We start from the raw sequence: 14,294 nt of genomic DNA, 5'->3' as shown, positions 1-14,294 counted from the left end.
TTTTTCTTAAAAGAAAAAAAAACTAAACCCTCGTCTTTGATCAGTGAATCTATTCCTAGGTTTGGCTGCGCAAGATGAGACATCAACTCATATTTTCTATAAAAAAAAAAAAAGAAATTAGAACAATGTTGTCTGGAGAATTAATTGGAACCACTGCCCTAGAATATTTATCCTGTTCATGAATGGAATAAAAATTTCCAAGTTGGAATCGCACATTTCAAACAATATGACAAGCAACACCTTCTGAGTTTTAAGGAGGTCGTTAGAGTTTGTCCCAAACTGGGGTCTCTGCATAGCTGAAACTATTTGGTCAAATAATTGCATGAGTATAATTAGCTTTGAAGTAATCCTTGAAACCAAACAACTCCTATTTGAAATTGTTTGTATGGTTGTTGAACAAAGAAAGTATATAGGTTTGCTATTCAAATCCTAGATTTACTATTTTAAATCCTTCCTTAACACTCCAAATATGCTAAAGAAAAGATGCATGCAATTTCAATTTGTCATAAGCATGCCATGTACATTATTCAACAAATTAAGTACTTTACTTTGTGTTGGTTTAAGAAGTTCTTGCTACTCTCACATCAAGTAAAATAAAAATTCCAATGTAATATACTTAATTTATATATTCTCCCACCTAATAAACTAATATTTTGAATTGGATTCGGTTCATATGCTTAAGTCACAATAAATACTGATAGGTACTGATACTCTTAAAGGGGTAATAATGTTACAAATCTCTCATTAACTAGAATAAAAAGTTTAATTATAGTTCTTAAACATTAAACTTGCCTTGTGTGTTTAGAGAAGCTTACTACTATAGTACTTAAACATTATATAAACTTTCCTTTCAATGTAGGACTTAAACATTAAGCTCTCCTTGTGTGTTTAGAGAAGCTTATTTTCCCCATTTATCTAAGGTTTTAACTGTGTGAGAAAGCAAACATTGTCCACAGTCCATGAAACAAAATAAAGCTTTCAAATTAAAGTTGCTATAATCTTGGATGATGAGAAAAGCGTTTGAAGAGTAAAAAATTAAACCAAACAAAACGAGAGAGAGAGAAAGGTGGTTTTACACTATGAGTAAAATAACCACACTAAGTTGCAAGATAAATCTTTTAGAGAATTATATTAAAAGGCATACTGGTATTAACATCAAGGAAAAGTTTCTGTAGTCGTTAGAAGAACTTTCTAAAAGGAAAAAAAAAACGGAAAATCTAATTTTTAAAGGAAGAAAATCACACTTTTCCACTACAAAACATATATGAGGAATGATACAATGAGAAAGACAACCTATGTTTGTTAATTCTTCTTTGACCACCACTCTTGCTTTACTATCCATTCGCAAGGAAATTCCAGAATCTCTTAAAGAACAGTACAAATGAGCTCAATTTAACTATGTAACCAAATGATTCATGATTTTGATGATTGGCTAAATTTGATTCATATAAAACGTTCTGAGATCAATCATTCAGAATTAATCTACCATTTGGGGAATTTTCTATTGTCATTGCAGCACATTTTCCTCCAAATCGTTAATTGAGTGAAGATGAAACCTTAGTTAATTCAGCAATCTTCACCATTACAAAAAAAAGACTATATTTTCCATAGATATATGTGTGGCAATCAAGTGGTACTGGAAACCAATGATACAAACATCATTGATAAGCCACTGAAATAATATTCATTCTTTTGAAAACTCATAATTTCACTTTAGTAAACCTTCCCATACAAAGCAACCTAAACCTAATAATAAAAGGATAGAGAAAAAGAAGAAATAACAACAATATAAAGATTAAACATAGAAGAAGATCTAACATCCCTAGGGTTTTCATTTGATCTTAAAAAGAGAAGCCAAAGTACTTAACCATCCTCGAAGCTTTTTCGCTTGGGGCTAATTATAATCGAGTTGGTTGAAATTTTGTCAAAGGAAACAGAAGAACCAAAAGCCAGTAACTTCACAAAGAGAGAGCAGAGAAAATTCTATAGTGCGTTATTACTAGTAGTGGAAGAAGAACTGAAAGCAGAAAGATCAGTCCAAGTAGAAGTGGCACCACCACCACCACTCCAATATTGCTCATTTGTGTTAGGGTTATTATTGACCCCCAAGAACTGTCTAGGCAAACCAAGTTCCTGATGATGATGATGACGATTGTCTTCCATTTTCACAGAAGCAAGCTGAGAAATAATGCCAGAAGTTGAAACCTTAATGGGAGTGCCACCATAGCCATCACTGCCACTAGCACCTTCAAAAGGGTACAACCCATGTGATGAAGTAGCTTCCAAACCAGACAAGAAGGGAAATTGGTGAGTTTGTGGAACCCTCCATTGGTCCAAACCAGATAACATAGAACCACCCCCACTCAAAGTGCCTCCTATATGGAAATTCAAGTCTCCTATTCCTCCCATTGGACCAGAAATTGCGCCATAGTTCAAGCCATAGCTTAACCCTATTTCTCCTCCACCACCACCAAGGTGGTGGTGGTCCCCAAGTTGATGCAATGGAGCCATGAACCTAAGAGACGGTGGCACCCCGGTGCCGCCACCGAGGCTGGCCACCAAGTCAGCAGAAGAGGAGCCACTGGTGGTTGAAGCGGAGCCGGCACTCGCGGTTTGGCGATCGGAGTTTGCCGGCGACCTGGTGTTGCTGCTGGAGCTTCCTCTGCTCCTCTTGTTCCTCCGGCAGCCGCCGCCTACGGGGACATTCCTCAAGGTCCCGCCACGTGTCCAGTACCTTCTGCAGGCCTTGCAGAAGTGACGGGGCTGAGAGAGGCTGTAGTTGTTGAAGTAGCAAAACTTCGTGTTGGTGGATTCACATCTTGGACACTTTTGTGGAGCTTCCTGTATGTTGGCCATCCTCGCTCTATCTGCCATCGAACCGGGCCTGATGGACCCGGCGGTAGTGCTACCGCTGAGTCCATGAGGTTGCGATGGCGGAGGCGGCGGCGGTTGTATTGGTGGTGGCAGAATAAGGTGTGAGCTGGCAGCAGTGTTGTTGCCTTGCTGCTGGTGATTTGGTTGCTGCAGTAACATAAAGTTGGAGGAGGAAATTAAATCAAATATGTGGTATATTCAGGAGAAGGGTATAAACAAAAGTGTAGGAAGAATATCTATCCTTTTTGAATTTTGCCTTTTGGGCAAAGAAATTAAATGAGAAAGAACCAAATTGAAGAACCCTTCAAATTTTATTTTTACCTGTTGCTGCCAGTTGGCTGGATCAATATATGATGGGATAGAAGTATAAGCCATGGTTCCTCTTGGAGCTTTCTCTTTTGTAAAGGTTGATGGTTTAATTTTTTTGGGAGCTAATAGTAGAGAGAATCACATCAAACAGTTAGAGAGAGAGTGAGAGTGTGTGTGTGTGTGGTTGAGCTGAGCATAGAAGAGAGAAAGAAAAAAGAGAGAAAGCAAAAGAAAGAAAGAAAGAAAGAAGAGAGGGGAAGAAGGGTTTGGGGAGAGGAGGGCAATGAGAAGCAAAAATAAAGGAGGTGCTTTTGATTATTTATATATAATTTTTAGTTTCTTGTTCATTTCCCCCGATAGCACTCTTTTTGTTTTATTGCTTTTCAGGATTTTGAGAAGGCGATGTTTCTTAACCCATAAGCTTCTTATTGATGCCCTGTAAGTACTGTGCTTAGAAAAAAGAGATATTGTTAGTGCCTCTCTCTCTCTCCTCCTTCTGCATGAAAAAAGCTAAGTATTGAGCCTGATATGTCATGTTACAATAGAGAGAGAAAGGGAGTGTGTGCTGACCAGCCTAGCCATTCATGCTACCAATTTGGTGTAGAACGGCCAGAGCTAACTTTAATTATGATTCTATTATAAAAATATAAAATTAGTTTATTGGTGATTGGTGAATTAATGATAGATTATTGTGAAGAATAGTGTGGTTCATCATAGGTTAATTTTTTTTTTTTTTAATATTGGGTTGAAGAGAAAAAAAGAAAAGGTGTCCATTTGTGCTTTAGTGTGTCCCGACCGAGTGAACCTTTTCTTGGCCAGGTCTGTTCCCTACCCCACTCCTCTCTTTCTTTTTGCATGGAAACATTCATCCTTGCATCTCACGCGCCACAACATGGGCACGAGTCAAACTCATATGTGGAATATGGCAGAAGTTGGGTTACATAGTTACTTAGAGGGAATTGAAGAAGGGAAGGGACCCCCAAAGTAACTATTTACAAAGTGTTTCTCTGATGGATAATATATAATGATTGTTCGAATGCTGTCCAAAGAAAAGAAAAAACGTATAGTTAATTTGTTACAGGATTTGGGAAATAAATTGTGCAATATATGGATATGAATTACATATACTTGAAATGTGTCCGCTCATCATGTTGCAAAAATAAGTGACTTTTGCTTAGTTATTATGGGTCCCTGAAGGACGTTTAAATCCCCCTTGGTCCCTGCCTGGGATTTTTTCGTGAATCCAAAATCTGGATATGGTCACATCATGCATATTCGGCTGCTATATGAAATTAAGAAAATAGGAATTGAGATTTTTAGTCATGAAAAGTATCTTATTCTCTCAATCCAGTGTTAGAATAACTCAGTTTGCAAAGCTTGTGCTGCAATTAATTTGGAAAAGAAATATGTTGTTAATATATATTTATTGGGAGGCTATGATGGTGGCAGAAGTCTTTATGTTTTTGAATTAGGGTTTTATATGCATTAATATATATGTTATAATTGTTATCTTTACCATAAAACGCGTAAATCAATTGATATTGTTTCAGTTTAATCAGATTTAAGTATCTTTTTGTGTTAGATACTTGAGAGTAACTAGTTAACAAAAATTATTTTTGATAAAAAATACATGTGATCGATAAAAAAAATTCACTCTATATTTTATATAATCAATTTATGATATAATGAATTATTTCTTCTCTATTTGTGGACTTTATTTTGTTAAGAATTGTTCACATTAAATATGTGTGTTTATTCTTCTATTTTTGTTTGTTGCCTATTCTTTTAGCTATGAGCAAGGTTATCAAACTCGAGAGTTTACGCAGACTCGTGAGAGTTTTATAGACTCGACTCATAGACTCAACTCATAGACTCGTAAGAGTCTACTTCATATAAAAATAATAGCAAAATATCTATAAATAACATACTAATTAAACATTTGAACAATATAATAAAGCAAAACAGTAAATCATAAAATTCAGAATATTTAAATAACCAAGTCTAGTAATAATACATCACCGGTAGACAATAACTTGTAAAGGTTATAGTAGTGGTAAATCATTCTCATCGAGGGTTTGATGTTATTAGAGAACAAGAGTTGAATATTGTTAAAGGTGAGAATTTTGTATTTGAGAATAACACGCTAAATGCAGATATGTTGAATGCTAAACACACAAAAAACAATAAAAAAATAACTTATGTTTTGGTCTAACTTTTTTAACTTGCTAACTCGTTGACTCAGTGGTAAACTCGAGAGTCTATCGAGTTTACTTAGAGTTTATAGAGTTTACTCAGAGTCTACTAAAAAAAAGAGTTTACTCAAGAGTCAACTCGTAGGGAACAAGTGGACTCATAAACTCGTAAGAGTTAGCGAGTTAACTCGAGAGTTTGATAACCCTGACTATGAGATGAGATCCGATTCACATAAAGATGAAAATTCCCCCCTCCCAATTTTTTTTAGTATTATTAAACAAAATTTTCAATTCTAGTTGAATAATAACGCATACAGAAGAACAATATATATCTAAATTTTGTTCTTTTAAAAATACAGTAGGTGAAAGTTCTCTTTATCCAATGAAAGTGATTTGTGCTTAATAAATATATTTTTTTATCAATTATTAGTATGTTAATTTCGTTTTAGTAACAATAGGAATTCAAATTCATAACTTCTCTCATTTCTTTCTCCCTTTACCATCTAATTAATCTTATATACCTCCCTGCTCAAATAAATTTTATATAAAATTTTGTGTTATATAACATTAATTTTATATAAAATATTGTCTAACAAATGTGATTTCTTCATTTAAAAAAGATTGTAATTTCTGATAAATTCAACTTTTAAATAATAATAGTTTTTATGTATCAATGAAGAAACGTTATACTACTATTAGATTTAGTCCCTTTAACCACGACAATTTCTAAGCCACTTACCGTTTACATCATACCTAGGAAGTAATCTAACATCCATCTTCCATGTCTTTATCAATTGTTTAGGAACTGAGTTCTTAAGCTTATTCTATATATATTTTTATCATGTTATTCATAACAAGTATTTATCGATTTTGTCGATAATTAATCTTTTCCGTTAAAGAATTTGACTACTTATAATGAGATTTTCTCCTCTCAATTATGTTTTTCTATCCACAAGGCTCAAATTTGAGACATTGCTTACGGAAATTGAGTCTAATACCATTAAGAATACTGGCTTGTTAGTATTTTATTCTATATATTAATAATATTATATTATAATCTGTCAAACAAAATTTTATTATATTTAGGGATAAATAATCACTTTGGTCACCGAATGTGTAAACGGGTGACAATTTAGTTCTTAAAAGAACATAAATTTTGATTTAGTCTCTAAATATGTAAAAGTGCAACAATTATGTCTTACGCATAACCAACAAATTGATCTTTGAACTATACAATTTAATGCCAAATTGCTCCTAAAAAAAATACAACCTTAATGTTAAATTGATATTTAAATATCATAGCTTAATGACAAAATGGTCGCAAAAACCAAACAATAGGATGAAGTTATCTAATTTTTTACACATTCGTGGACTAAATTAGTATTTTTGTTCTTTCAAAGATTAAATTGTTGTTGATTTACACATGCAATGAATAAAATGACCATTTGCCCTTATATTTGGAGTAAAAAATCTATAGGCTTCATATTTGAGGTCTCTTGGCCTACACTTTCCCAAGCCCACCTTGTTAAGTTAAAAGATGTTTGTGTCTTTCAATAGATCAAGATTAATTATTTTGATTAGATGCGAATAGATACTAAGGTTTAAAGTTGTGTTTGTTGTTGTGTCTGGTACATTTGCATCTGTATTATCAGACGATAGTAGAGACATGCTATGATCTGATATATCATTAAAATGATGACATTTAAGAATTCATTTAATGTTTTATGTTTGAGATTCATTTTGCAAAGATATTCTCCTAGGATTTGTCAAATCCTATGAAGAATAAATGAAGTTAAATATCTAGAAGTTGACAAACACCATCAAAAGACGTGCATTGCTGGTGACAGACCTTCTTTAACTGAAAACCAAGTGGTTTTCTACTGAAGTGATCAACATGAAAGCTCACAAGAGTGATTTTCTAGCATGAAGGAGTACGTGCATCTAATGCAAGGATTAAATGCTCCAACAACCACAATCTTCAAATGTGAGCTCAAGTGAAGAAACTTATTCGTTTAGAGACAATGGACACTTGTTGAAGAAGACCTATATATATACTAGAAGCTTTGAAGACATGGATACGAACCTACGTGCTTTCATTCAAATTCTTTTTATGAAAAGCTTTATGTAAATTGTTTCATTGTTTGAAAAAGCTCTCAAAACACCTTGAGCACCTTGAGAGAAAAGACTAAGTGTTGAGTTTGTATATCTATTTGTAAGACAATTAAGAGTTGGTCATTGTGCAAACAAACAACAAATCTTTTGATTTGTGTAGAGCCAACAGTGGCTCGGTAAGACAAAGAATATTGGTTGTAACTTGTTTGGTATAAAGCTTGAGTTGTAAGAACCAGAAGTGACAATGATTAATACTTGTAACTTGTTGAAGTTAGTGGAACTTGGTGGTTAGCCAAGAACTAGACGTAGTCTTAGTGATGGAGATGAAATTTCCATGTCTTATATGCTTTCATTTCTCTTCTGTTTTAAATTGACCTAAGTTTTGAATTGGATTTTGTTTTGAAAACTATGTTTACTTTGAAAAAAAAATTCATCATCTAAAAGTGTTTTTGTGAAAATCTATTATTTGTTTTACAAAGTTTCTCTTTAGATGGTAACTTTGTTTTTCACGAAAAAGGCTTTAAAAATCTAAAATCACAATTCAACCCCCCTTCTTGTGATATTTGCCTTTACATTTTGGTATTAGAGCTTAACCTCTAAGGGTTGAGCACCTGATAGTGTCTAGATAAAAAGATTCTGATGGCAAATAACAACAACAATAGTTAGTTCATTATTGAGGGAGCATCCTTCACGAGACCACTAGGCTTCACAGGAGAGGACTATCCATATTGGAAGGACAAAATGGAGATGTACATCAAGTCCACTTAATATAGACTCTGGCTAATCGATCATCACAAATGGAGACATACCTATTCCTAGACCATAAGCTAAATGGGCAAACACAGATCTTGCCATAATGGTGCTAAATAAAAAACCTTATTATACTCTGACATGTGCTCTATCCAGGAATGAGTATAACAAGACTTGTAAAATGAAGACAACCAAAGAGATCTGGGACTCGTTAAGCATCAACTATGAACTAAATAAAAGATGTTCAATTGAGAAAAGTTGCTTCTCCATGAAAGAAGAAGAATATGTGGATGATATGTTTGGAAGACTTCAAGTGCTTTTAAGTGGTCTTGAAGCTCTAGGACACACCTTCACCAAAGCTCATATAAATCTAAAGATCCTTGATAGATTTCCCAAGGTGTGGGAACCAAAAGCTACAGCCATCCAAGAAGCTAGAAACCTGAAAACTCTAGCATGAAATAAGTTGTTGGGCATCCTAAGAGTATATAAAGTCAATTGAGATCATCTTCCAAAGAAAGATTTCACTACCCTCAAGTTTAGAGAGACTAGCTCCAAAAGATAAGAGATTTTCTAAAGCTCTTAAAGTGCAGATGGTTGAGTCTGATGGTTCAAATAATAGTTTTGTAGATTCCATAAATGAAGAAGTGGTTCTCATGTTTAAAAATTTCAAACAGATAATGAAAAAGAAAAGAAATTTTCAGCACTCCTCCAAAAGAAAGGGCACAAGATTCAAAAAGAAATACAAGGAGTAAAACAATGAGATCATCTTCTTTGAATGCCAAAAACCTGGACATATGATGGTTGATTATCCCTAGCTAAAAAAGAAAAGATATTGTGGGGATAAGAAAAAGAAAAGTCTGATGATCATCTGAGACCACTCAGATAGTAAGAAGAGCAGTAATTCAGACGATGAACAAGCCAACATATGTTTTATGGTAGATACAGATGAAAAATTTGAGGTAAAAACTTGTTATGAATCTGATATCTCTTATAGTACTTCATCAAATGATGAAGAAGATATACCCTATGATGTTCTTCAGAACTATCATCATTTCCATTTAGTGCAAAAAATATAAAGGCCTCTAGTATGCTACAAAATTCCAAATGGAACGCGTGAGTAGTCCTTAGAAGGCTGAGAAAAAGATCTTCAATTTTTTTACAAATAAGCTTTGGCCAATTCTGTCATTTACAGAGTCAAATTGAGCTTAGAAGTCAGAGCCTCTACACTTGAATAATTGGGCTGAGAGTTTAGGCTTTGTTTTGTGTAATTAGTTTAATTAGGTAGATTAGATCGGCCTAAGCAAGGCCCATCCATTACTTCTGAGTAATCACTCTATATATTAGTGTTAGTTAGTTACTTTATTTTGTAAAAAAATAGAATTAGTTACTTGCTGTGCAAGTTTTCTCTTTTCTCTCTTTCTCTCTCAACTGTTTTTCATTCTTCTTCCTCTTTTCACTTCTGTTCCACCATTTTATTGTACACAATTTTTTGGCTTTTCCAATGGTGATGATCATGGAGGGCTAAATAATTAATCAATCCAAGGATCCACTCCAAGCAATGCTAAATTTGAGTTCTGGTTTAGTATTTCTAATATTTGTGAATGTTCATCTTTCTCTTCAATCCTATTTTTGATTTTCATGATTATGATTATGTTTAGGATTGAAAAAGGATTAGGTTATGGATTCATTTCCTAATTTCAAAATTTAGTCACAGATTATTTGGATGATTTTGTAACCTAATTTGCAATCTTAAACAATTTAGAGATTGATTTGATTGAACTTTCACATTGAACATCATTCATAGTAACTGTGATAATTTGATTTGCATTGGTTTGATGAATTGGATTAATGTTATCAAACTTGATTTGTGTTTTGTTTTGTTTCTTCACTCTGTTTTTGTATTTTCGTGTTCTTTTACAATCGCCTACAATTTGTTTGATGAAATTCCTCCCTTGCTGTTTATAAGTGAATGAATGTAGGAATCAAATTGAATCATATTTCTGAGTTCGACCTAGGTTAATTTTGTACTACAGATTCCTAGTTTTACTTGTTTTTTTGGAACGATTGAACATTCTTTATCAATCATACTCTTCCAGACCCTGTTTTTAAACTTAAAAAGGCTTTGTATGGTCTGAAGCAGTCACCTCATGCTTGGTATGACAGACTGAGTTCTTTTTATTTTAGAAAATGGTTTTATGAGAGTCAAAGTATATACAACTCTTTTCATAAGAGAAGTTGGCAAGGATTTCATTATATTTCAAATATATGTAGATGATATAATTTTTGGAGCTACTAATGAATCTATGTGCAGGGATTTCTCTAATCTAATAAAGAGTGAATTTGAAATGAACATGATGGGAGAACTTAAGTTCTTTTTAGGGCTTCAAATCAAGTAGGACAACAAAGGTATATATATATATATATATACGCACACACACACACACATAAACAAAAATACACTAAAGAACTTTGGAAAAATTTCAAGATGAAAGGTGCTAAACCAATAAAACACCTATGCATGCTTTCAATCCCTTAAGTAAAGATGAATTGGGTAAACCAGTAGATAAGACGATCAACGGATATATGATTGACTCACTTCTATATCTGACTACTAGCAGACCTAACATCATGCATATTGTATGTCTATGTGTTAGAATTCAGTTTAATCATCGAGAGTCACATCTCAAAGCTATTAAGAGGATCTTACATTATCTAGTAGGCACTACTAACCAAAGTTTTCTCTACAAGAAAATCAAGATTTCATGTTAGTAGGATATTGTGATGTAGACTATGTAGGAGAAAGAGTTGAACAAAAAAGCACAAGTGGTGGATGTCACTATATTGGACCTTGTCTGATATCTTGGGCAAGTAAAAAGTAGAACTCCATTGCTTTGTCTACGACAGAAGTTGAATATATGTATGATGCAAATTGTTGCTCACAACTTCTATAGGTAAACTATTAGTTAGAAGATTACTCTAGTTTTGAGAACAATATTATAGTATATTGTGGCAGCACTAGTGCTATCAATTTATCCAAAAAATCCATACAACATTCAAAGGCTAAGCATATTGAGATAAGATATCATTTCTTTCGTGATTATGTGCAAAAAGGTGTTTTTGACATAAAGTTTGTAGACATAGATCACCAATGGACTCACATCCTCCCTAAGCCTTTGTTTGAAGATCACTTCGTCTATATAAAGGAACATTTAAATATAGTTGGTCTATAAGATTAATGATGCATGTCTATAATTCTCAGATGATCATATCATCTTATACATATCTTCATTAAAATGTTTGGACTAATGTGCGCTCAAGCATACAAACAGAAGAGGAAATGTGTCCAATTTTCCCCAATCTTAGTTCTCATGAAATTCCTCCCACATTTAATTATCAATTCCCAAGGTGAACCAAAGCCTATGATCAAGGTCTAATGATACTCTTTGTCTTTAATCAATACTCCAATGATCATATATATATTAATTTATTTCAAAGTATATAATCATATCCAGGGATGATCAATTAAGGATTAATTAATCTATCAAAGATTACACAAACAATTTGATCATACAATTAGGTGTAAAACATTCTCTACCTAGGTTTACCAAACATACACAGATGATCATCATAGTACATTCGATTAAGCATAAGAATGATCAGTTCCCACATAAACAATAAAAATAAGGAAGAAAATTTATTAACATAAAACACTGAAGAATTTCATTAAGAACATAGAAAGGAGTACAATTGGAAGTTACATCATAAGCTCTAGACTAGGGTGACTAGCCATTCATGATCAAAACACAACTAGAAAGCCTATATGAAATTAGCATACATATACCAAAAAAGGGAAGAATAATAATCACCATTTATCCTCGCGTTGTTACCCACTCATCGAGGTCGTACCCGAATCAAATAAACATTAAAAATGCAGTATCTAGGAAGTGATCCTAGGTCGTCTCCCAACAAGCAATGGTCAACCAAACGTTCATAACAGATAGTAATAAAACAGTAACGAATTGGGGGGGGGGTTGTTTGTTTTTGTAAATTAAACAGCAAGAAAATTAAAATTAGAAAATAACATAATTAAAACATGTTGTTTCCCCTTGATTCACAAGCAAGTCTCTTATCCTAGGTTACCAGAATTTATCCTTAAGCAGTTCAACCACTTAATCCAACCTTAAATTAAATTACTAAGCGAAAATTAACATAAGGTTGTCATTATGTGATTAAGCAACACATACACCAATTAATCATGAACGAAACTGATCATTAAGCATGAACATAAATTAAGCACAGAGACAATTAATCAAGCACTAAGCATGCATGGATTAATAGCAACAAATACAGAGTAATTGGTGAAGAGGAAAAACTGATCAGAATACAATAGTAATAACAAAACCTCAAAGAAAGTTGTGCTTGATCCTCAAGAGAAAACAACGCTGGAGACTTAGCCTTCCATTAATCACTAGAAAACAAAATTGTAGATTGAAGCAGAAAAAGAATTTTATTGCTACGTGAATATTGCGCATGAACAGTAAAAACTGGAATTGCAAAACCTAAAATTAACCTCCTCTCCAAACGAAAAAAAAAAACTAAAACTAAAACCTTGGTGCTGTTATATAGGTTCTCAGCCCCAAAGCTTACAAATCTATTTTAAGTCCAAGCCCATAAATAAAATAAAATATGGACAAGATAAGATAATATTTGATAAAATAAAATCTAGATGAAATAAAATCTAGATAAGATAAGATAAGATTGGATGAAATAATATCTAGATGAGATAAAATCTGGATAAGATAAGATTTGATAAAATAAAATTGTTTGCTCTCTTCAAGTCCAATCCCAATTCCGGATTCAAGCCCAATTGCTTATAATTCTCCTGAAATTAAATTAAAAAACAAAATTAGTCCATTAGGCCCAAATGATAAAACTGCATAATTAATTTGACAATTAAGGCTAATCAGTAATTAAAATGATGACAAAAAGGGTTAAGAAATAGGAGAAAATAATGACACATCAAATCCCCCCACACTTAACCTTTTGCACTCCTGGGCAAAATCAAAAAGCAAAGCAAGGAACAATTCCAGAGACATTAAAGAGAAACAAACAGACACAAAAACAATTACTTATTTCTCAATGAGTCTCAAGGAATGAAAAGAATGGGTAATATCCAACACATAAAGAGTTAAAGAATCAAGGCAGTCATGAAAATCATCCAAGCATCGCAAACATGGCAAGATAGTCAATCAGCTCAAGAATGAAAAGTGATAAAGCCTCACAAGATATGCACTCTATCTCTCAAGTGTCTAGGCTATTGTTTACTCTCAGAGCACCCATGAAAACAAACACCACATAGACTTGGCAAGACTCTGAAATTGACAACCACATCACAAACACATGCACAGGAGGATCAAAAGGTCTTTTAAGGTGCTAATGAGGCCAAGGACAAGGTAGAGGAAAGTATGGGATAGTAGCTAAAACCCAAAGGAATAGAGGAGCAATGGGGGAATAAGTAGGAAGTAAGAAAAAGTAGTAAACCCCAAAACCAAAATTAAAAATTAAGCTTTAAAAAGTAAACCCAAAACAAAATCAACCAAGTCTTCAAACCAAGACCTCATTTATTCAACTTCATTCTTTTTTTCTGTTTTTTTTTAATTTTTTTTGTTTTTTTGTATTATTTTTTGGACTTGAATAGTAGCAATTGAAAGCATTGAAAAATAAAGCAACAATTAGGCAATATATGTATATACATCAAGCATGGCCAAAATACATCATCAAGCATGGCCAACAAAAACATATCATCCAATGAAACATACCCCCCCCCCTCCCCCACACTTATTCCCAAAACAATTCCAAAGCTCCGAAATTCCTTAAGGGTAGGGTGAAATCATGATTTTTCACTTAAGGCTTGTAATGAGCTTCAAAACAAAGAAAGGGAAACATAGGCTCAAAGGGGCTATCAAAGGAATTAATTCAAGGTAGGCTCATTTGCCTAGAGGTGTATAAGAACAAAATGCCTAAATCATCTCCCAACATGCATGTCAAGCAAGAAGT

The 14,294-nt window shown here is 33.4% G+C and overlaps 1 protein-coding gene across 1 annotated transcript; it reads right to left on the bottom strand.

Moving 5' to 3' along the window:
* Positions 1-1,631: 1,631 nt before the first annotated feature.
* On the bottom strand, positions 1,632-3,450 carry LOC114395399 (dof zinc finger protein DOF2.4-like). The gene is made up of 2 exons (XM_028357174.1): positions 3,196-3,450; positions 1,632-3,021 (listed from the first exon to the last, which is right to left on the bottom strand). Exons 1-2 carry the CDS (start codon positions 3,247-3,249, stop codon positions 1,984-1,986), a joined length of 1,092 nt encoding a protein of 363 aa, XP_028212975.1. The 5' UTR covers positions 3,250-3,450; the 3' UTR covers positions 1,632-1,983.
* Positions 3,451-14,294: the final 10,844 nt, after the last annotated feature.

This window comes from Glycine soja, chromosome 18 (genome assembly GCF_004193775.1).
Source record: "Glycine soja cultivar W05 chromosome 18, ASM419377v2, whole genome shotgun sequence".
In the NCBI taxonomy this organism is placed as follows: domain Eukaryota; kingdom Viridiplantae; phylum Streptophyta; class Magnoliopsida; order Fabales; family Fabaceae; genus Glycine; species Glycine soja.
The sequence above is the reverse complement of the archived record's forward strand: the minus strand, read 5'-3'. Positions and strand labels throughout refer to the sequence as shown.

Bases quoted from the DNA above. Each gene is read 5' to 3' on its own strand.
- LOC114395399 (XM_028357174.1), bottom strand. From the start codon at position 3,249: ATGGCTTATACTTCTATCCCATCATATATTGATCCAGCCAACTGGCAG. The intron at 3,022-3,195 runs GTAAAAATAAAA...ATGTTACTGCAG, and splicing joins CAGCCAACTGGCAGCAACAG to CAACCAAATCACCAGCAGCA.